The following is a 25,415-nucleotide window of genomic DNA, read 5'->3' on the forward strand; positions in this document are numbered from 1 at the left end:
ATAATTATGTACCCAGGTACACGGCACAGGTTCACACATATTACAATCACAGTTTTCTGTTTTTCCAATTAATTGATAGAGCACGACATAAGAGTCAAATGCAATTAATGTCAAAACTGAGTTTTATAATTATTTCAATATACATACAACATGCATTCATGTATGTACTAATAAATTGTTTACATAATTTATCACACACAGAGGCTATAGAGCGCATCTACAAAGAGTGGGCTCGTCAATTTGTCGGACGACTTTTTAAGTTTTGGCCCATCTTTCCTTTGCCTCCAATCTTCATCTCTAAAACATCAAAACTATGTTATGTATCTATATCAGAATGTATATTAAGAATTTTACTGTCGGCACAAAGTTAGCAGTTTAATTTTTGAAGCTATAAAAGTTTCTTATTGCTCTTTGGAAGCTTTGAATACCATGAAGACGTTAATGTGGCAATAAAATTTTCTCTTTCGTCGTACTGGCGACGATGTCAGATTTTGGCGGCAACAATATTTATTTATTCAGCAAAAATTGTCCCATTCACTGTGCGAACATCTCTCCCTTCAGAGACAATGAACAACAACAAAAATAAAAAAATCTCTTTGTGAGATTGTGAACTTAATATCAGAATAGGGTAGGGGTATTCTCGTAACAAACATACAATAAGCATGACATTGAATTACCTACTCAAAATGGACATTTCCGCTTTGTTCTGTTTTTGTTGTTGTTGTTGTTAATTTTGTTTACTTAAACTGTTGCAATAATTTACAGTGGATGAATCTACTAAATATTATGTAGATATGTGCGGTTAAATACTTGACAATGATATTACTGTAACCTTTAATTGCTGACAAAAGTTTTGTTTTTAAGGGTAAAATTGCGGAAGTTATTTTGGAACAAATAAATAGAGATAACAATAAGTTCCTTTGTTACATGATCTGGAAATAATAACAATTGCATTTAAGGAGAACAATCTCAATTGTTTATCCTTTGTTTGATAGATCATCACTTTTATCTTTTAAATTTTTTGCAAACTTCATGAAACTATAGAATGAGCAATTTAAATTATGGAAAATTTTATCTGATTTTGTTGAAATAAATTAAGTTTGAGAAAAACTTTAATAGTTTTTGTACCAAAACAAAGCAAAAAGACATGAACACATAAATAAATGGTTAAAAAAAGAGAGTTACTTGCAAAGCCTTCCGGAAGTTTTGAAAACAAGTGATTTAATAGTTTCCACATCACTCTTTCCGAGTTTTAACTTTGCCATCCCGTATCTTATCCTTTCGCCAAAAATGGCTTTTTTATGCGATGTCTACTTTTCGACCACTATAAAAATTATGTCATAGACTTTTTTTGTAAAATCGATAGTTTTGGCATATGGACACGACAAAATTTAGAGTTTTGCTCAAAAGTATAAGGAACCTCCTAAAAATGTGCCATAAAACCGATTTCTTTTTTTTTCAATTTTGTTCCAACGGAACATAAATACATATAATAACAATTTGCATTTAAGGAGAACAATCTCAATTGTTTATCCTTTGTTGATACATCATCACTTTTATCTTTTGACTTTTTGCAAACTTCATGAAACTATAGATTGAGCAACTTAAATTATGAAAAATTGTATCTGATTTTGTTGAAATAAATTTAGTTTGAGAAAAACTTTAATATTTTTTGTACCAAAACAATGCAACAAGACATGAACACATAAATAAATGGTTGAAAATAGCTTCCACTTCACTCTTTCCGAGATTTAACTTTGCCATCCCATATCTTGCCTATCCGTTCGCGGCACGCATCGAATTCGAAAAATGGCTTTTTTATGCGATGTCTACTTTTCGACCACTATAAAAATTATGTCATAGCCTTTTTTTTTTTGTAAAATCGATAGTTTTGGCATATGGACACGACAAAGTTTAGAGTTTTGCTCAAAAGTATTAGAAACCTCCTAAAAATGTGCCATATAAGGCCGATTTTTTTTTTTCAATTTTGTACCAACGGAGAATATTCACAAATTTCAAAAGAAAATCCTTTGGTCCAAGAAACTTTGAATATTTGTTGAATTCTTGAAATATTTTCTTTTTTAATAGTTTTTGACAACAGATTAAAAAATATTTAGTTTCAAGGTCTTAAGCCAGTTGATGAAAAGTGAGAATTCCTAGATATACGTTTCTGGCTTATCGCCAACGTATCTTTAACCTGCAGAAAGCAGAATAAAAAAGTAAAGCTAAAATCCGTCAATTCGTTGGACAGTCGAAATGTGTACAGATGCCCTCACAAACGCAAAGACACTTACAAATTGACGGACTGTAATGTTCGTTTTAAATGCTGGGTTTAACTTAAAAGAAATCCTTGTTTCGACGAAGAATGTATGCGATGACGGCCAAAATATCCGCCCAACAAGATTTATTTACGATTGCGATCATACGTTAACGTTTTGACTATTTCTGTCTCTATTTAATTAGTAGAAAAAGATAGAGACACATAGAGACCATACGTTAACGAACGTATACCGTAATTCGACCCCAGGTATCTCAAAACTCAAATCGTATAAAGCTGCTGGTGCGAATGGATTACCGGTCAGGCTTACGACAAGGCGATGTGTTCTTATCATGCAACCTCTTTAACACCGACCAATCGTGCACGATTCAGAAGTTAACACCAATGGCACAGTTTTTCAAAATACCGAACTCTGGCTTATACTGATAACATTTATATAACAGAAGAAGCCAGCTGTCCGTAGTGTTCTTGCTGGTAATGAGGATGAGTCATGAAAATTTCGCAAAATTTCCACGAAATATTCAAATCCCCAATGCCTGTATTAAAACCGTTTCTCTTACGACATGTCCATGACATTATGACAAGTAGTGCATAATTTTTTTTTGTTTAAAGGCTAACGCTCGGTTAAATTTTATTGTTGAGTTTCCCTTGAAAGTGACTACTAAATTGGTTTTTGTACAGTGAAATATGCAGAATTAAAATTAATATTAACGTGAGCTTTAAATTTAATTATTAGTAGGGCCCAATATCTGTATGAATAATTTAAATAAAAAAAAAAAATCAATTTTAAAATATCAGAAAACCACCCACCGACTTAAAATAACAATAACAAAGCTTAGTTTTTGCAAACATAACAAAAAACTTAATATTTTCCTGTTTTTCTTCCATTTTCAGGATCAAAGAAGTTTTACAACATTGGAAAATGTTATTCGAAGATCTCACATAAGTAAATATTTTTACGAAATTCAATGATGAATTCAGCACGACACCATCGCATTGGAGTATTTCTATCTCCATAAACAGTACAAAGCCAAAAAGAAAAATACAAAAACTGAAATTCATTTTTAGAACAAACAATAACACAAAAAGGAAAAATCGAAGAAGAATAACAACACGAATATCCGTCTTCGTATAAAATTTTGTACAATTTATAGAAAAAAATCAAAAACAACAATAAATTTAAATAAAAACTGCAATCAACACCCAAATATCTAGTCACAAAAATTATAACACGAGGCAAAAGAAGAGCAAAATTACACACAAACAAAAAAAAAATAAAAAAAAAAGATAGATACAAATAAATCGAATTATTGAAATTAAAATTTTAATAAATCAATCTCTATCTCTCTAAATATATCGCGCTCTGTGTAAAAAAAATCAGCTAACAGAAAGGAAATCTCGAAACGCAATTACCAAAGAATATAATTTTATATATTACTATTAATTTATCCCCGGGAAAGAAGGAAGGAATTTTAAAATTGATCCAAAAATGCCATATAGTCGGGATGCATCGGTGAATGCCGATAAACTAAGCGGAATCGAGGAGGAAAGTGATCTGTATGAGGGTTTTGCACCCCACGTCGATACATCGGAAATTAAAAATCTTGACTATCAAACCAATTCGAAGCAATCAGGTGAGTGATTTTTTGTACACTTTATTTATTTCTGATATTAGCGTACATTGGAAAATGTTTTAAAATAAATATGTTGCCAAATATAAATTGTGAATTGAAAATAATTTTTTATATTTTGCGACCTTTAGTCAGAGAACGTATTTTGGCTGACTTGGTATTTATTATTAGATATTTGTCAATATCCGTTGATATGTTATCAGTTATAAATCTTTAGACCGATATGTTCGTCAAAAGTTATTTGTTTTTTAGTTGATATCTTAATTTATTGATAAGTTAGACATCTATTTCTTGAAATCGTCTTAAAACAAATTTTTGTATGTATAGTACTCGAGAAATATTGACAATAGTATTGCAAATATTACTCAATTTTTTCAATTTTGAAAATTAAGAAACTAAAATTTGACGCACTTTTTGGAAAATGGTGCAGATAATTTGTTTTCTTATAAAATAATTATAATTATTAATTAATGTAATTAATAATTATTTTTTTCAAAAGGCTTTTTATTAAGCTTCAGGTTTCTTTTTGTTTGACTGTTCTACAAATAGTGGAGTGCCGTAAAGCATAAAATTTGTAAAATCTCGAAATTCAGGGAAAGTTAATGATTTTGTATAACGAGTGTTGGGTTGCATTATTAAAAGCTCAAAGTACGCAGATCGGGAAAAATTTTATTTCTCATACAAAATTTTTCTCGGATTTGATGGTCTGGGGCGCATTTTCCTGGCATGGTAAGGACCCATTGGTTAGGTGGATGGCAGAATTGATAAATTCTTTTGTCTTAATATTACATGAGAATACCAAAGAACCATATTTCTCGCCAGTTAATTAGATATTCACACATGCGATGGCCCAAACATGCATCAAAAATAGTACAAGATAGGTTTTCGGACGAAAAAATCGATGTTTGCACCTATCCATCTCAAATTCACGATCTTAACCCCATAGAAAATTTATAAATTGATGTCAAGGTTAAGCTTGGGGAAACAAAATTCGAAAATCCAAAACGATCTTTGGGCCAGAATCAAGGGAGCGTTGTACCGTACTCCACAAAGTGGATACCAGACGTTAGTTGAAAGTTTACCAAAGAGGTACCAAGGAACTTTGAAAAACCGTGGTCTACTAACAAGTTACTAACTTGAAGTATTGAATTTATTGGAAATTGTAAGAATTTTTGCTTAGAAATGATTATTTTTATGATTTTCTGAATGTGTGCTATTTCCTTGTCCACAAGAAATGGGGTACTCTCTACACATTATAATTTTTAAAAATTGAATTGAAATGAAATAAATTATAATTATTAATTTTATGAATCCCCATAAGCTAATGCATGCCCTGTTATAAAAATTATAATTTATACGTTAAAAGGTCCCAAATAAATCCATTTTTTGTAAGAAAAATCAAAAGTGTGCTATTTCTTTGTCCATAGCTGTAACTATGGACGATAAGATTTAAATGAGGCTTAGTTTTGTAAGTTTAGATAAACCTGCAAACTTGCAGATTTATAATTTAATAATTAAATTACTAATACATGATCAAAATCAACTTCTCTTGAGTTTATTTAAGCATTTTATTACTAAATATGACTTCAAGTTTAGATAAACCAAAGAAAAGTTATAAGTTTTTTAAAAAAGTTAAATTTTTGAAAAAAATAAAACATTCCATACCATTTTTGGGACATTTTTCCTTTTTTTTTGGAAATCAATCTCAAGTTGATTTACTCTCGAGTTGAAATTCAATTCATATTTTTTTGGTTGTAAGGATTCAGTAATTCTAGAAAACTGTGTAACAGACGAACTCGCCACGAAAAGAATTAAGCCACCAAGCTTTTTAAGCATGGAAAAGTTTGTGACAAAACAAAATAGTCTAATTGTAATTAAAAAAATGAAGTTAAAAACAATAATCATAACACGAGTAAATTTCAATAGGACTTAAAATAAAACTTTTTTCTATCTTCTTTAAAAAGATTTAAAATTAATGAAAAACCTATCACTCAGTCATGTTTAACACAACAAAAAAAAAATACTTTGGAAAATATATATTTGGCAATAAATCAATTCGCAACTCAAGAACACCCATTCTTTCACTTCATTTAAATAAACGGAAACTTCCGATTTAAAAAAAAAAAAATTAATCTGAAGAAATCACCTTCCACGAACATATGGAATTCACACCTGAACAAGTGTTATTGGTTTTGTTCAGGATAAAAAGCAAAAACAAAAAAAAAAATAAAATAAATAAATAAATTGTCCGTCAGTGTTTTTTTTTCTCTTTTTTCCATTAACTATGAATTATGAGAAGAAAACACGAGTTCCAAACAAATTACATTCTGTTCTGGCTACTGTGGAGTCGTTTTTATTTTATAGTTGCCAATTTCTGTCGAAATAACTCAATCTTTGTATAGATTTTTTTTTTCTTTTGTTGATGCCGCTGCTTTCAATGTTTTGGGAATTGTATGAAATTATTGAAATCGATTTGTTTTATTTTTTCTGCCACGTATTTTTTTTTAATATGTGGATTGTTCTTTTTTTCTTTTTTTTTACAAGATTGAATTGATTTGTTATTGTTATCATTTTTCTTTGTGGTCAGTTGGAAATCGGAAGTCTATTTTTTTTATTATTTAATTTTCCGAAAAAGTTTACAAGCTGTAAAATGATATGAATCTTTCATTTAATATTTGGATCTGCACCAAATTTTTGTCCAGACAAATGATTTCCTTTTGGTACCAAATCAATATACATAAATGTCTGTAGGTTTTTATTATGTGCTGACAGGATTGTTTTATCAGACTTTTTTTTATTGTACATATGTCAAATACTCCTCCAAGGTCTTTTTTCGTATACAGATTTCAACTTAATAAAAGCTTCTACAAATTTTTAGACTTTTTTGGTTTTCTCTCGAAAAATATTTCTTTTTGCACGACCACAGGAAAGCCGCTAACTGTGAAAGAAATCGATACAAAAATTAAATTAATGTTAATCAATTTTTGTTTCTCTTTTTCCGATTCGCTGCTTTTTTTTTTTTCTTTTAAAAAGAAACTGTTACTTCACATATGTTTAAATACTTTAAAAGGCACTTAGCTTTTGTTTACCAATTCGCGTTTATATACCAACACTGTGTTCTACTGATAAGTGATAAAATAAACGATTAAACAAACAACAACAAAAACTACAAATAGAAGATATAATAGCGGTTCCTGTGTAGGGGAGAGTGGGGCTAAATGTAACAGGGGTAAGAATTAACAGCTAAAAAAAGCGATGTTCCTTTCAATATTAAGAAACGCGTAAAGGAGAAAAATGCTCAATTTTTGCATATCTACCGTCACATTTTCTTCAGATGAAGATTAGACGACAGGGTGAGAAGTTACACTAGTGGTGCCCAAAAAATGCATGTTTGTAACTTTTTTTTTAAATTTTATTTTCGGTCTACCTCTTTACCCGAAAAAGATAGAGTGCTAAGTGTTTTTTTGTTATATGCAACTGTGTTTTGGCTCAAATTGCGTGTATATGGTATGTCTATATCAGTTTCGCTTTTTTTTTAAATTGATTTTATGTGCCAAATTTCATGCTGGGGCTAGTTGTAACATTTTTCCGGGGCAAGTTGTACCATGTAAAAACCTACCTATACTGAAAAATTGTTTACCTAATATAATTAACAACCCTGAATATGAATGCTTGTAATTGAATTTGTATTTATTTTGAAATTGGAAAAACATTTTTGAGCCACCACTTGAATTCATAAAGCTTATAAAACAATTTATGAATTCGGATAACTTTTATTCAAGACTACTGTCAAATTTTCTCTGGAAATCTTGGATTTGCTCCAGTTTTTAAAAATTTGCACCAAAATTTCATGACTGAGGTTTGTTTTTATTGTTATTAATTAAAAATAAATAAATATAAACAAATAAAGGTATTTTTCTCTTATTTTTAGTTCTTGGTACAACCTACCCCGGTATGTGTTACACTTTGCCCCGTATGTGGGGTAAGTTGAAACAACACGATTTTTTTTTTGGAAGCTTTATTTTTCAACATTACCGTTATGTTTTGCTAAATTTTTATGATGGATCTTGGAGCTAAAACATGGGTCTTTAATTTACAAAAGGTCTGGTTGACCCACTTTCAAATTTGTAGGAGAACCATCGATTTTAGAAAAAAGTGTTACATTTGGCCCCACTCTCCCCTACTTTGAGAAGTGTTATTATTTTTTCTTTTAACTTCATCTGATAAATATGTTTAGAAGTAATTTAATATGTCATATTTATCATAATATTTTATCTTATTTTTTTTCTGTTGTTTTTTTTTTTGAATGATAAAAACATTTTTTGAAGCATTTTAATTTTTTCGAATACTCACAATTTATGATTCCATAAATAATTTGTTTGTCCGCGTTAAATTTGAAGGAGATGTCAACCAAACATTTTAAACAATAGCTACATATAGATACTATAATATGTACGTTAGTTAGGAGCTTTATGTTTTGATTTGAGGACATTCCGGAATTATTCCTGACAATTAATAGAAACTATACCAGATTTTTTTTTATCAGGTCGATTTTGTTCTAAAGCCCCCTGAATATTATCTTTCACTTTTCATCGTTAAACATATAACCAAAGAGATTTCAAAAAAATTTACTACCAAATAAGCAGTACTGGGATGATACAGATCTTGCTTAGTGGTATAGTGTAAAGTATAAAGTAACCAAGAAATTGAACAGACTTAAAAAGAACTATGCCTCTGGTAATCACCCTGCGTTATACACAATTGTTTCCGAAGCGATGTTTAGTAGATAACGTGATAAAGTGTCATTAATGTCCAATAGTCTAAGTTGGCTATTCGGACAGTTGGCTATTTGTGGACAGTTGATTCGTGTATAACGTCTAAGAACTTTGGTAAAAGGGTGTTTTTTTGGGCGAAGTACCTTAATCTCAGTTTAAAATTTCGACATGGTTGGCTTGAAAAATTTCTTACTTTTTTCTGGGCATGGTAGAAATATGACAATAAGCTTTCAGATGATATACAATTTATTGTAGGTTGTCATATAAAAAATGGATTTTAAGGTGATTGAATAAAAAAAAGTAGTTTTTTTTTATTTTTTTTTGCAAGAAAAATGATTTTTTAAGGTTTCACATGTACCACGTGTGAATTGCACACATATTTTTTTTTTCATTCACTCAAAAAACATCCTTTCACCCAATGTCTCATTTTATCTTTGGTTCCCATTACTTAAGTTCTTAATGATGATCCCTCCTCGAAAAAAAACACCTTTCTTTATTTTTGCTTTTTATCCCAAATGCAAATGTTGTTTCCAAATTTCATTAGAGGGGCTCAAAAATTTGTCTTCGATAAAAAAAACCCTTTTAACAATGATAATCTCATAAACACTTTAAAATTTTGCTTCTTATATCAAAAGTAACATAAATGCTGAATAGAATACCACTATTGTTACATAGTTTTTGCTTTTATCTGCACATCAAAAAAACACCCTTTTACATAAAAAAATTTAAATAATTTTATCATTCCTATGACAATATTTTTAATAAAGTTCGAAGTTCGCAGGGATTCCATTAATACAATCGATTTTATTTGACTTATCTCGAATTTTTTCTTTCCTAATTCCCAAAAAAAAACACCCTTTCTCTTAAAATATGTTCATAGATTCTTAGCCTCTGTTCATTTAAAACTATTTTTACCAATTTTTTCTAAAGTACCATTTTTGTCATAGGTTTTTTGGAACTAATTCTTAATTTTAGCATTAATAAAAAAACACCCTTTAATTCAAGATAATTTTTTAAGCTGTTTAAATTCTTAATTCTTCCAACAAACGAGATTTTTTCACCGAGTTTGAAAAATCAAAAAAAAATGTATGTCACGCAAGCCATTAAAAAAACACCCTTTGACCAAAGATATTTTTGAGAACTTTATAGATTCCTTGTGTAATCTTCATCTTTTCAAAAAATACAAATGAAACGAAACCGTCAAAAACAATGAAATCATAAAAAAAAACAAATTTTGTAGAATTTTCAGTTTTTTGCGAAAAACTGCCTTCTGGAAAACGAAAAACAGAACAGGCCCGTTGTGCCTTCCTTGAGTGATTTTTCTATTTACATTACAAAGTTTATTTCAAACAATTTAATATACGAGTAGCGAGTAGATAAACCAATAAATACTTGTAGCAAATTTTCTTGTTTTTTTTTCGTACCTACTTTCTACTTGATTTTACTTTCAAGCCATATCTTGCGACCAGTCGGCGTCGTCGTCGTCGCGTATTTTATTGAATTCCATAAGATTGGCAAAGAAAAGCTCTTTATAAATCAAAAACTGAAGTGGACTCTTTCAAGTGTTGGCTTTTGGTCGTTAATTCATGTATTTTGCTTGGATTTTCGTGTTCTATAAATGCGTTTTTTTTTCTTTCTTTTTCTTTTTTAATATCTCATTTGTTGTTGTTGTTGAAATATTTGTTAAAAGCTTATCAACAAAAAATCAAAGAAAAAAAATCGTAAATAGACCAGCGCGTGTCATTAAAAATGGACATCCAAAGGAGATTATTTCTGCCGATGATCTTTGAGCGGACCATTTCATCAAGCTTTTTTAAACAAAAATTTATGACTTTTTTTTCTTTCTTCTTTCGCACAGGTTTCTTTAGAATTTTTGAAAAATGATTTAGTCGTAAAATAAAAAAAAAAAAAAAAATAATAAAAACAAAAACTAAATATAACTTTTACGTAGCTGGTGGATGTGCAGGGTGCCAAAGTGCAGAAAGATTTAGTGTCGTGCTGTATTAGTTTGAATGTCATGTCATCAGAGAAAAATGTTTCAGGTTATATATATTTGTAGTTTTTGTTAAATTTATTTTATTTCAATGTACATCTTTTTCTGTTTTTGTTTTTCTTGTTGTGTGCGACATATGTTTAGGATTTGTTTTTTTTTTTTTTAGTGTATTGAATGAATAAAAAATGCTTATTTTTCTAAATACATATTCTTTACTTTTGTATACAGAAATTTGTAAAATCGTGAATGTCAAAATAAATCATTCAATACATAATTGGTTTATTTTTTGCAGTGCTTTGAACTGCTGTGCTTTTTTTTACATTCAGTGCAGTTGCATTTTTAATCATAAAACCGATCCCAAAACAATGCTTTTGAAATACTGATAAAATAAATTGTAGCTTAATCTGCAGAAATATTGATTCTACGACATGACGCAATTTACTGGTAGTCTTTGTACAAATTTTTTTTAGAATAAGGATTTGTCTACACGTGAAGGCTTATTTCGACAATCTTAATTTCGCGGTTTGACCTTGAAAATCTAGACTTTTGAGCTTTAGATTTATTAAATATTGCGAAAAAAGTCAAAGACCAAAGAAAATGCCGTACAGTATCACGGAAACAAAACGAAAAAACCCTGTTAATCGCAGAAAAAAACGCTGAACACAACGGCTCTAAGCACCGAAACCTGAAGAGGTATTGCACTTTAACTTTTAAATAATTTTCAAATGCCTCCTCAATGATCTGCAAGAACTGCAAATTTGTTTTTGAACTAAATTGAATTAAAATCTACATGTAATTATGTTACGAATCAAACATTCGGTAAGCTTCAAATTTCTTACTTTTTCAAAAATATCGAATAGATTAGTCGGTTCTGTTCTTTATTAAATGAAAGTAACTTAAAGTTACAGGTCCAATAGTTGAGGAAGTGGTCAAGTACTTAAAAGTTCTGTTCAAGTCTCCTTGTTTTGGTACCTACTTCAAAAAAAAATAAAAGATACTGGTCCCTACTTGCTTTTATAAAGAAACAGAAACAGGGTGATAAAATACTAGTACCAGTACCGAGTTGGAATATTTTGTAATGTGATATGTATTTCTTCACTTCAGTTTTTTTTCGGAACTAAAATATTTATAAATCTGGCTTTTTTCCTAGGCAAAAAGTGCAAAACTTTTCTGGGAATATTTCCAGAATTTCTGGCATTTTTTCCAAAAAAAATTCTGGTGCTATTTCCATTTTATAAAATGGAAAAAAAAGCCCGCAAAAAATAAATTGTAAGAAGCGCCAGAATACATCTAGCGTTTTTTTCCATCTCTGTTTTGGAAAAAGAGCCTGAAAACTGTTTTTAGATAATATTGGTAAGCAAATAAGAGTTATGACGAGTATATTGTTTTTTAAAACATAATAAAATAATTAAATAAAGTTTTTGTTACATCGCTTATTATTATATTCGTATACTAAATTTTGATTTAATATTCAGACAATAAATTAAAATGGTAAATGAACCAGAATTTATTAGTTTTCAGGCTCTTTTCCAAAATGAAATGTGGAAATTAAGCCAGAACGTACTATTTTCTGGCTTGATTTCCATTTCATTTTCCGACTCTTTTTCCAAAGCTGTCTGGCACAATTTCCAATATTTCTGCCTTTTTTTCCAAATTATTTTCTGGTGTTTTTTCCAATTTTGACCAAAAGAAACATTCTGCCGTTTTTTTTTTTTTCGAAAAAAAAAAAAATTCTGGCGTAATTTTCTATGGCGTAATTTCCGGGAGCCACTAAACTTCTTGATTTTTTTTATTGGTTTTTGTAAATTCCTTCTCTTTTTTTTGATAAGTATAAAAGGAATCGAGTTATACTTCATGAAAAAAAATTGTACTTTATTTTGTTACCAATAACACTCGCCGCCGTTTGTTAAACTTTTTTTGTTCATTAAATTTAGTAGAAGTGCATAAATAAAATACTTAAGCAAACAAGGTTCATGTTTTTAACCAATCAGTGTCACATATAGCTCTATCTATCCGTTCCGATTGTCATAAAAAGAAATTAATGTAGGCTACTGAAGTTGCAGATAGTAGCTCTTTAATCTGAAAGATTTCCTTAAAATTTAGAAATTCATTTAAATTTTCTTCCTTGCCATACATTGTTCAAAAGAGACCATTCAAACTACATTGGTCCTTTCCTTGTGGGAATGCTGGTTTTGGATTCTGGTTTGGTTTCTTTTATAGGCCTTCATTGCTTTGGTCGCCACTACACTGGTTCTATCAAGAAAACTTTGGCAGAGCAAGTTTGTTGGATTACAATTATTTCTCATCAACCGATCAACCAATAAATCATTCCTCCTCTTATCAACGGTTGGCATTTTGCTAAGCTTTGTGGTTGAAGTAGATCGATATGTCACACCACCACCATTAACGGAAATAAGAACATTTAAAGTTCTCCTCAAAGAAGCTTTGCTCTGAGAAGAGTTGGACTCATAAGTCACGACTTTGTCACTGGTCGTTCTGATCATCTTCAGGGCCCAAAGCAGTAATCGGTGGTAAAGTTGTCCGTCGCAATTTTTTTCGCTTAAGTTTAGTATCCAAGACCATAAATCATGTTTTTGCCACAGAGAGCCGTAGGTGACCCCACCAATTACGGAAGATTTTTACTACTACTAAAACTTAAGTTTGAATCGGTTGATTCAAAACTAAACAAAAAACTTATAAAATAATTTACGGTTTAACGTAAAAAAAATCAGGCTTTTATGCTTTAAGCTGAGATAAAATCAACTTATCGAATCTTTCTTTAATATGTCAGCTTATACCAAATACAACATAAATATGTACGACTTATTTATAAGACTTTATTGAATACAATACCGACACTTAAAGTTTTTACCTATCATCACTCTTCAGTAGAAAAAAATATATATATATATATAAAGTTGTTGATAGGTCTCAAAAGAGACTGTCAATTGTGGACAATCACTTGTTAAGCAATTAACAAGCTTAATCCTTCGGATTGTCTGTCTTTTCGACATAAATATGTCAGATACTTATTTCATCGAATTATTCAGAGATTAATTCAGAAATTGCCTGGTCTCGTCGATCGTCGTCATCGTCAGCATAGTCAAATTAGCGTGTAAAGATTGTGCGGCAGAGTGTTAATTGCCCACTTATTTCGTTCCACTCCAACACTATAGAAACTTCAGCGCCTTTTTCGGATGCGTGACATGGATTTCTTGTCATCATTCCCTCTACAGAAAAAGTTCTATGTGTGTGTGTATGTATTTGTGATTATTTTATTAAATTGTATAAACTGGATCTCTGGGCATTAAGTGAATGAATACACGCAGTTTCAAAAAGGAAGATGGTGGGCCGTGGTGGGCTGTAATAATGAAAGCGTAGAAGTTAAATTGAATTAAGTTTATGATTTAATCTAATTTGAGTTCTTTATCCTCTTGCTTTTAAATTTTATCTTAAAGGATAGGTCGTCGTTTAGTCAGCAGATGAGAAGCTTTTTAAAGAATATGAATGATTTTTACTTGCGATATAGGTACTATATATCAAGTTATGTATTCGTACAAAAAAAAAAAGTTGAGATAACATTTTTCCATGACATTACGATGGTAGACAATGCCAAAAAAGTGGGTCCCGGAAGTCCGTCTGTCTGTCTGTCTGTCTGTCAGTCTGTCTGTCTGTCTGTATAAGGAGCTACAGCCTAAACGGATGGACCGATTAATGTCAAACTTGGTATGTAGCGTTATTTGGCGACTCTCCAGAGGGGTTTTCGGAATTAATTTTTTTGGACCAAAAATAACGGTACTTGTCATATACCGATTTTAGTAAAATTGAAATATCTCGAAAACGGCTCCAACGATTTTGTTTAAAAAATTCAAATGTTAGTTTTAAGCTAAGGTCTATCTTTCAATGAAAAAATTTTTTTTCATTATTAACGGTACCTGCCATAGAACCGTTTTTTTCAAATCCGATTATCTCCGAAACTGCTTATTCGATTTCAACGAAACTTTTTGTGAAGAAGCATTTATATAATCTAAATATAAGCCAAAAATAAAATTTAAAAAAAAAAATATTTTTGGATTTTTAAAAAAAATTTGAAAATTTTTTTTTGAAAAATCAAATTTTCGAAAACGGGACATTGAATTTTTTTGAAATTTTGTTTTTAGATGTTGATTAGTGATTTCTACAAAATGGCATACCAATTTTATTTTTAAACTTTTTTTCCAAAAAATTATTTATAAAAAATTAGTTTTTTAAAAAACGGCTCTAACGATTTTGAAATTTTTTTTTCTAAAAATGCATGTTAATATATCAATCAAAACTGCATACTTGTTTTGGAGGGCAATTTAATTTCAGATTTTATTTCATTTTTTTAAAAAAACGAATTTTATTTTTTTTTTTTTTTCAAATTTCTATATAAAAAGTCTTAAAAATTTAAGCAACTTTAACTCTAAGAGCAAGTTCGTGCGACCCAGTCGTGCATTTTATTTTTTGCTGTTCTTTGTCATTTCCTGCTTATAGAATGGAAACTGGGAAGTTTATTGATTCAATCAAACCAAGAAGCTTTAGCTCTTTTCGTCGTTATCGGATTTTGATTTTATGGGGATACTTTCAATTTTAATTTATGAGTTTAACATTTTGTTTTCCTTTTTCATCACAATTCAATCGCTTGATGGTGGCAATTCTGAGACGCAAACTCGAAATTGCGGTATGTATATTTTTCGAAATAAAATTGAAAGTGAGTATTTTGTTTTTATGAAGACATCAGGGGCGCAATGCTACGTTGTTTTGTGAATAAAATTTTTTATTGGTGCATTAAAAAAGTATGAAAATGGTATTCAAATGTTGTTTTTATGTACGTGTATAATATGAGTGTTTTTGAACTTGTATAAGGTTTCATTTTTTGGCGCCTTATTCAATGTCAAGGTTTTCATAAATTTTTTTTATATATGTAATTTCGAATCGAAAAATGCATGACTTCACAGACCGTAATTCGAATACCACGGTGAATTGCCAAAGCACCCAAACAATTAAAGCGTATATCTACAATAATATCCAAAACACAAATAAGTGTGCTTTACATTCAAAAGAATTTTAAATTACCGTTGAAACTTTCCCATACCTTACAAATTATTACTTGATGATATATTTGTTTAGTATATTATACAAATGTTACCCCACAGTCATCGCCACTGAGATGTTTCTAACTTCTATGTCGCAAAACTTATTAGGCAATATTCTCGGTTTCGCGTCGGTATGAAGTTGTCACGGTTTAATATTTTTGGGTACAGTTCTCTATAGCTCTTACTTTGCCAATGCGTAACTAGATTTTAATTTTATTTAAAAAAAAGTTTAGCTCATCGTACAAGTTTGGTTCATAAGTTTATCCTTTCCAGCTTACGGTTTTGCCGGAATTTACTATCGACCTGAATTTTAATCATTTTTAAGCGTTATTTTTGATAAAGATTCGTTATTCTGCATTCTAAAATTCAATTTAACCAAAATTCTGTATGTACTTATCCTATTCAGACCCTTCTTAGTACACGTTTGTGCACCTTCGCTTTTTTCTTATTGGAGCTATTTTATTCATATTAGCTGGCTCTATGAAATATAAAGCTTCATATCTCATCAAAAGATAACACTGGTCAAAAAGGTTTTTGTTACAGACACCAAGATATACTTTTCTATAGGTTTTTTGGGTGCTGAGCTCGAATCCGGAGTCAGAACAATTCTATCACATCACGTTTTTGAGATAATCCCGTTAGAAAATCGAAAATGCCGCATTTTACCAGTTTTCGAGATTATTCCTTAGCTTTTGGTTATTTGTTTCAACCCTTTGTTCCCGGAGTAACTTTTTTTTTTTATTTTTTTCACGAAAAATTACAAAATTTCTAATTAAACACCAAAACGAAAAAATAATGATTGAACTAGTAATTACATTGTATAAGGAATGGTTTGTGCTGAGAGTACAAAAGTTGAGTTTTTAGTAAAAAAAACTAAAAGATAAAAATGCGTGCAAACCAATGTGTTTTACCAAAAAGTCTTATTAAACTAGTATTTAGATTGGAAAAGCAATTTTTCTGATGAAAAATATGTTTACAAATTCCATAGATTGAAGAACCATTATAATCATTATCTTTCAGTGTTACCGTTATTTAATTTTATAGCTCTAAGCTTAAGGCTACTTGAAAAATTGAGAAAACCCTCACAAATCCTGCATTTTTTTAACTAAATATTAACTTTTTTACAGATATTAAAGTTTTTGTTGGTCGTTCTACTCAAAATGCAATAGCTCATGCAATAATTTTCAAATTTTGGTTATTGCAATAAAAAATAAAATGCACGACTGGGTCGCACGTACTTGCTTTTATGGTAAAAGTAGATCTTATCTTAAAGCTTTTTATCCAAAAATGAGGCAAAATTATAATTCGATTTAGTTAAACCATTTCCCATAGTGTAAGAAAGTACATAAAATCTGTTTTTATAATTAATAAAACACCGTTTTTAAAGGTTTTGATCACAAAATGAAGTATGACATCTGATTTCTTGTATGAAAAGGAATTTTGAGAAAAAAAAAAATTTAAAATCGTTAGACCCGTTTTTTTTAAATAATTTTTTGTATATAAAAATTTTCTAACATTAAAAAAAAAAAGTTGGTATGCCATTTTGAATAAATAATTATTTTACGCTTAAAAACAAAATTTCGAAACATTTCAAAAATCCGTTTTCAAAAAATTGATTTTTCAAAAAAAAATTTGAAATATTTTTTAAAAATCCAAAAATGTGTTTTTTGAAAATTTATAACATTTTAATATTATGGTTAACTAAACGCTTTTGTATAAAAATTTTCGTTGAAATCGGGTTAGGCTTGTAAGAGATATTTTAAAACAAAAAAAACGGTTCTATGGCAGATACCGTTAGTAACCTTCCAAAAAATATTTTTTTTTAATCAAAAGTTGGGTCTTGTTTGTAAAATTATATAAAATTTTTTTTATCAAAATGGTTAGAGCCATTTTTGAGTTATTTGGTATAACTTGAAAAATTTGTATGGGGGTACACTTTTTAAGTGAGATATAAAAAAACAAAATAAAACCAACTTTCAGAACAACAGGACTTTGTACACCCCGACTCACGACAGCCCGATTCAACCCATAGCCCGACTCATCGCAACTCGACTCAGGTAAGAACTCGACCTGAGTCGAGTTGCGATGAGTCGGGTTATCTTGAGTCGGGCTATGGGTTGAATCGGGCTGTCGTGGGTTGGGGTGTACAAAGTCGTGTTGTCCTGAGTCGGGCTATACCCTTCCCTATCTATAAAAATCACCTGTACCAAATTTAAAGAAAATCCGTCCACGCGTTTAGGCTGTGGAAATGTGTACAGATGGACGCACAGACGCACGGACGGAATTGCGAGACCCACTTTTTCGGAATTCTCCATCATCGTAATGTTGGTTTTGATTAAAACCTCAATTTTTTTTTTCGACACGAAACCAATACTTGCCCTATTGAGCAAGTAATAAAAAATAATAAATAGGTGGTTTCATGGTGAAACCAATAGGGAGCAAGGGGTTAAATAAATTTGTAACGGTTTCTAAAAGAACTAAATCTTGTCTTTAATCCGTTTAAATCTCTTAAATATCTCTGTTCTTCTTCGAGAAATCTTAAGTTGTAATCAACGTGTTTGGTATATCTCATGTTTATTTGTTTTTAATAACAAATCTCGAAAAGTTCTTTGCCAATCGCTTTCAAATTTTTACACAACGTTCCATCTAAAATCTCGCAAGTTTTTATTTTTGCGAAGGTGGTGAATCGCGGTGAGATACATCAAAGCGTGACCGTGTCAGGTAGTTATACTAAATAATTACTAGTGAAAAAAATATAATTTTTTTCTTGTTAAAAACAATAAAAGAACTTACAGGAATGTAAATGAAACGGTGTGTAAAAATTTGAAAGCGATTGGAAAAGAACTTTTCGAGATTTGTTATTAAAAGCAACCTATTTTTTCAATAGTTTCAATAATATAACCAATTAATGTTTTGTTTTTAATTATGTTCAATTTGCTATAAAAATAACAATAAAAAATCTTTTAAAACACAATTTTACTTTGGTTCATACTCAGAGGGTTAGTTATTCTTTATTACATTATTCTAGTTTTCTGTTACTCGGTATTTCAAAATTCTGTAAATACATAATTCTGCTTTTCAAAATTCTGTTTTCCAATAACTCTTATCAAAACAATTTTTCTTTTTCCATTTACAGAGTTCTAAAAACAGAAATATAGAATTATGGAATTATACAGAATTTTGCGTTTCCAAAATTTTAATATACAGAATTTTACATTTTTTAAATTTTAGAATACAAAATTTTGGAAACTGAACTCCGGCATTTACTGAATTATTATTTTAACCCGTTATTATTTCTTATTTTTTTTTCTTCGATAGCCGGAGCGGATTGAAATTCTGACTTCAGAATTCTGGTTTTTAAAAATTTTGTCTTTTAAATTAAAATTCGGTTTTTTTTCAAAACTGTTGTTTTTTTCTATTCTGTCTTTAATAATTCAGGGGTTGAGTCACGGCACACGATTACGATCATACGTTAAATTTTTTAATATTGCTGTCTCTATTTAATCAGTAGAAAAAGATAGGAATTCGACCCCTGCTTTTCAAAATTCTTCTAGCATTATATTGGAGAAAAATTCTGCTCTATTTTTCATAGCATATCCCAATACACCTCAGTAATTTTGTTCCACTTTGGTGCATTGTAAAGATTAGGTACATGTTATGAGCACTTCGCACTGCTTTGAATAACGATTTACCGTCCATACACATGTAAATAAAGCAATTTTTGAGCCAATTTCAAAATTAATCTTGGGTGGGTCCTATTTTGTTTTGAGAAGTTTATTTTTAATTTTGTTTTTAATTTATCAAATGAAAATGTAAATTTTTCGCTGCACAAAATAAAAAAAAAAATTTGGAAAATGTTATCAACCGCGCACTTTTTAAAAATTTCCCAACATTTTTGAATTGTTTGCAGAATTTTATAAAACTGACCTTAGAAAGCAGAATTTTGTAAAAAGAATTTTGATCGCGGATAAAATTTTGAACCCAACCCAAAATTAATCCACTAAAAACTTTTCAAAATTTTAACTTAATACATCATTAAATTACTTAATAGAAACTCCAGTTATTGGTTTTAATGGTAAACTTCCCCGCAATCCGCATTTTATGCAAAACAAAGGTGTACGTATCTTTTCGTTCAATTAAAAATAAATGAAAATTTCCCTAAAAAGTAATAAACGAGAGAACGAAAAGAAAAGTTGTGGTCCTTTTGGAAATAATTTTAATTTTCATATTTCCTCACATCTTAAGCTAACAGAAAACAATTTAAAATTATTAGGTTACCCACCACTATTGGGGAAAAACGCTTAATAAACAAATGAAAAATTATGTACCTATTCTGTTGAAAAAGAGTGTATTTGTAAAATAATAATAAGATGTAATTTGAAACTTATACATTAAAACAAATAAATAAACAAATGTCTTCTTTATAAGTAATAAACTTTATTTTTATTTATTTTTAGGTAATCTTCAAATAATATCAAGGCTCATCTTGCCGCGTGAGTATTTATGTTTTTATTTGCATTTTTTATTTGGTTGGAATTTTTATTTATCATTTTTTAACTAATTAAGTTTTGAAAAATATTTCAACCACTTATAATATATTTTTTATGGAACTCATCCATTCGAAAGTATCACATGGTGAGCTTTTAAATAATAAAAAAAAAAAAAACAAAAAGCACACGTTATCAGAGACATTCGTACGCCAAATTTCTTTTAAAATAACAACAGAGAGTGTTGATGTACAAAAATGAATTAAAAAAGATTCAATTATATACCTCTCGTATACATTAAAAAAAAAATAAACATAAAATACATACTTAGAGCGTGTGTTTTTTTTTTTATAAAGGCATTTGATTGGAATACATAATCTCTGCTAACAGCTGTTTTTTTTTTGTTTACAAAATCAAAAAAAAAAAATCAGAAAAAAAAAAGATTGCAAAGGTAAGCTAAAGAATATTTTGAGTACAGTGTAGTTTACCCTAATAATGCTGATTATGTGATGCGTTTTGTGAAATAACTTATTTTTTCTTTCAAATTCAGTTTCAATCTTCTCAATATCTATTTTCTTCTCCGAGATATCTTAATTTAAGTTAGTTTAGTAGGTTTGGCATATCTTACCATAAAGAAACTGATCTCTAAAAATTCATATATCTTTCTCCCTAGAACAAAAGTATATTTTTCTAATGGATTTTAGTGTGATGATTTTGAATCCGAACTCATTATACATTATCCTTAATTAAGATTTTTTTTTCATGCGGGATTTACTAAAAACTGCAGGATTTCGATATTTTTACTGTTTTTGTCAATTAGTATCTTAAAATGTGTTTAAACTTTTCTTAATTAATGTGTCATATGACAGATCATGTCATGAGAAATAAGTTCTCCAAATTTGAGCTTAATATGAATAATAGTTTTATTTTTGTCAACCGAATCTAAAAGGGTTATTTTCTACAATCTACTCATATTTTTAAAAAATCATTTAAAAAAATGGTACGTGCTAGAATTTTTCTGAAACCAGATTTACATTAAGGAAAGTCAAATCTTTCATAATTTCAAAAATTTATTTGAAGGAGAAAAAAAAAGATACATTTTGCAGACCAGTGTAATTTACAATAAGTTTTGAAGTGCTTTACTTAAAAATTCGACAAAACTGTAAACGTTGATAGAAAATTCTCAAAGTTTGTAAATATCTTAAGCACTAAAAAGAGTGCACGAAAAAACATAAAAACGACGAAATTATTACCATCAACATTTTGTTTTTTGTATTGCTGCTGGATTATTTTTATGATTATTATTTTACCTTTAGTTTTAAAGAAGTAAAACAAAAGTTAAAATAATAAAACCTAACAAAATAATTACTTTTAAAAATGTTTTATTTCAAAAGCTTAATATTTCCTTGTTCAAAATAATTTTGAAATTATTAAAGCAGTTGTTGGCAAGTTAAATTTTTGTTAGCATACTTACAGGAAACGATTTATTTTACCTAAATGTATGCTACAAATTTGTAATATCTTTAATCGCCATCCCAATATAGCTTTTCCCCTCAATTTAAAGAGCTTTTTATAAAAATAAAAATATGTACAGATCTTTCTAGATATTAAGAGACAGCAAAAATATATAGAAAATCTACGTAAAACTTGATAAGAGCGCCAAATCATGAATATCTTTTCAAATGTTTATATTTTTTTTTCTTTATCTAAACGTTACGATTTTCTATCTATGACACAATATGTTGTTTTGTTTTTGTTTCTCTATTTAAATGCAATATTTGGCATAAAATGGGTAGTTGTTTGTATGTTTTTTGACGTTGGTGTGTATAAAGATTCTATTTAATTGAATTGGAGGATTTTTGAGACTTAAGGCACTTGGCTGACATTATCTTTATGAATGCACACTTCAGGTGTGATATCAAAAGTTAGTTGCTTGATAACATTTTTTTCTAAGAGAATTTGTTGAGTTGACCGAATTAGTGATATTGAAGTGTTTGTTTTTGTGTTTCTCGAATGTGCATGTTTTTTTTTTTTTTTTTAATATTTTGTTAACTCTCTCGAAGGCTATAATACGAGTATCTATCTAAACATTCATAGGGTTTCTGTTTATTTATTTATTTTTTTACTTATCACAATAAGTTGTTTTTACAAAAAAGAATGTTTTGATGCCTATTGCATATGATTATAGCATGAGGATTCTGTTCATATATTTATGATTTGAGATGATTGAAAAATGTTGGTATTACCAACATTTTTTGGTATGGTAAAGAGTAATACAAATTCAAGAGCTTTATTATAAGCTCTTAGGTTTATAGGTTTATAAAATAAAATATACTTAATAGTTTTAGAGACAAAGAAATAAAGAAGAATGTTTAATTCTTAAGCCACAACTTAAGTTTGGAATTAAATTAATGGAGACGTGTGAAGGGTGCTTCAATAGGCAGGATACTAAATTTTAATTTAAGTAGGTATCAGTATTTAACTTTTTCATGCATTCTTAACGTCAGTCAAGGGCGAACGCAGGGGGGGGATGGTTTGGGGGTTGAAACCCCCGAAATTTTTTGTTTAAAAGAAGAAAACATTTAATTGCTGCTGAAATTCCCAAACTTTAGGACTTTTAAAGTAGACATTATGTTATAATTTCGCTATATGAATGTAGGTTGATTGGTGGGTCCTGGATGAAAACAAATATGAAAACTATGTTGAATCTAAGTGATTTTTTACAAAAAAAATGCGATCTTAGCTATTGCGTAGCGTAGATGTATGAGACAAGTCGTTCTCGAGATATTGAGATTTATACACACATAATCGCAAAACAGAGGAACCGAGGCAATTATGAAGAGTATTTTCGTCGGTCGGTCTATGTTCCGAAACTTTGCTTTTCAAGCGACGATATGTTTCCCGAAAAACATATTCAGTCCTCTTGTGAGTTTCACGTGAACAAGATTCCACCCGGAAAAATTAAATTTCACTCTTCCTCTTTTGTGAGTTCGGAACAGCTCACTTAAATTTTGGTGAAAAACAAAAAGCCAGTTTAGCGGAACATGCTAATTTCCTTCCGATGAAACTTGCAATGAAGCTTTTTAAATTGCTAACGAACAAAAATATCTGTCCACGTGAAACTCCCAACAGGGCTGAATAATAATTCAAATAAATGGTTAGTTAATTTTTCGCTACCCTCCCCCCCCCCGAAATTTTTTCTGAGGAATTTTTAATTTTTTTTCACTTTGGGAATACTTACTTTAATATTCAGGTGATTACACCAGCACACAAAAACAAAGTATTTAAAGACCAGGGTAATGTAATTCCGTGCGTTGAGTTCGAAGTCCGTTTTAACCGTACAAGTCCAGTTTTTTTTTTAGTAAAATGCAAAAAAACCACCATAAATTTTTTTCTTTTAGTGTTTTTTTTTTTTTCTGTAAAAAAGCATTTACATAGCTCTAATACAAATATAAACCAAAAATAAAATTTAAAAAATGCATTTTTGGATTTAAAAAAAATTTGAATTTATGTTTTTGAAAATAAACTTTTTGAAAATTTCTTTCATCAGTTTCGAATTTTTTATAAAACTGCCCTTAATACAAAAAATCAAAAATTGTTTGAGATTAAATTGTTTTAAGAAATACATTTTTTCTTTGAATTTAATGTTATTAATGAATGTTAAATAATAATTCCATAAAAAAATATTTTAAATTACCCACAATTAAACGCTATCACATTATTAACCAAAATATTCTAACCAACATGAGAGCTGATTAATCCTTTTTTATTTTTGTACCATTTAATTGTTGTTTTTGTGTTTTTAAATATGTTTTCTTTTGCCAATTGTTACTTATTCCGCTTTCATTTATAACGACTCAATTGTCTTCATAAAATGTACTTTGTAGTCTGTACATTTTTGTGTGTAATTAATCAAATTGAAAAAAAAGAAAAGAATTGATTTAATTGTATAGGTAGTAGGGTGGGTCAAAAAAATCGAAATTCTTTTTTTTGATTTGGTACTCCGAAAAATCGATTGCTAGACACCTCTAGAATATACACACCAAATATGAGCTCTTTATATTAAGGGGAAGGTCCTCCGCTTTGCAATTTTCCATTTTTACATCAAGCTTCTACTAAAAAAAAAATAATTTTTTTATTAATTGACTTTTTAGCAAATTTCTTTTCAGATTCTTGTAGGAAATTGAACGCTCGACAAAAAAGGCCTTATACACTTTTTTCGTTTATCTAACCGTTGAATAGATATTTGAGGTCCAAAAATCGAAAAAATCTTTAAATATTCGTTTTTTGTTCTTAATTTTGAAACAAATTGAAAAATTATAAAAATCAAACGCGCAAGACATATTCTTGTTGGAAATTGATTGCTCCACAATAAAGGTCTTGTTAACTTTTTTTATTAATCTAACCATTCTAAAGATATTCAAGGTCAAAGTTAAAAAAAAATATAAAAACATTTTATATTTTTAAAAATTTTCCAGTTCACTGAAAATTCATTATATTCAATTTAGCAACACGGATTCTTGTAGGGGTTTAAACGTTCTACAAACAATTTCTTAGCATCAAATTGATTGCTTTAACCGTTTAGAAGATATTCGTATCCAAATCGCAATGCATACGGGTCATAAGAAAACTATTGAAATCAGTGGGCATTGGTTTGGATACGAATATCTTCTAAACCGTTAAAGCAATCAATTTGATTCCAAAAAATTTTTTGTAGAACGTTTAAGCCCCTACAAGAATATATCGTGCTAATTTGAAAATAATGAAGTTTCAGTGAACTGGAAATTTTTTTAAAATATAAAATGTTTTTATATTTTTTTTTAACTTTGACCTCGAATATCTTTAGATTGGTTAGATTAATGAAAAAAGTTAACAAGATCTTTTTTGTGGAGCAATCAATTTCCAACAAGAATATGTCTTGCGCGTTTGATTTTTATAATTTTTCAATTTGTTACAAAATTAAGAACAAAAAACGAATTTTTAAAGATTTTTTCGATTTTTGGACCTCAAATATCTATTCAACGGTTAGATAAACGAAAAAAGTGTATAAGGCCTTTTTTGTAGAGCGTTCAATTTCCTACAAGATTCTGAAAAGAAATTTGCTAAAAAGTCAATTAATAAAAAAATTATTTTT

At 29.2% G+C, this 25,415-nt stretch overlaps 1 protein-coding gene across 9 annotated transcripts in view; it reads left to right on the forward strand.

The window, feature by feature from the left end:
* The window catches only part of LOC129907091 (GTPase-activating protein skywalker), a 150,465-nt gene that overhangs the window by 45,755 nt on the left and 79,295 nt on the right, over positions 1–25,415 (forward strand). For 6 of the 9 annotated variants that reach the window (XM_055983147.1, XM_055983150.1, XM_055983154.1 and 3 more), the window contains 2 exons: positions 3,173–3,912; positions 20,252–20,287. In XM_055983147.1, the coding sequence (XP_055839122.1) occupies positions 3,768–3,912; positions 20,252–20,287 (181 nt within the window). In that variant the 5' untranslated portion in view covers positions 3,173–3,767. The remainder of the gene's footprint in view (positions 1–3,172; positions 3,913–20,251; positions 20,288–25,415) is intronic. The other 3 variants (XM_055983152.1, XM_055983153.1, XM_055983158.1) reach the window with 1 other exon arrangement.

Source organism: Episyrphus balteatus, chromosome 1 (genome assembly GCF_945859705.1).
Source record: "Episyrphus balteatus chromosome 1, idEpiBalt1.1, whole genome shotgun sequence".
Lineage (NCBI taxonomy): Eukaryota > Metazoa > Arthropoda > Insecta > Diptera > Syrphidae > Episyrphus > Episyrphus balteatus.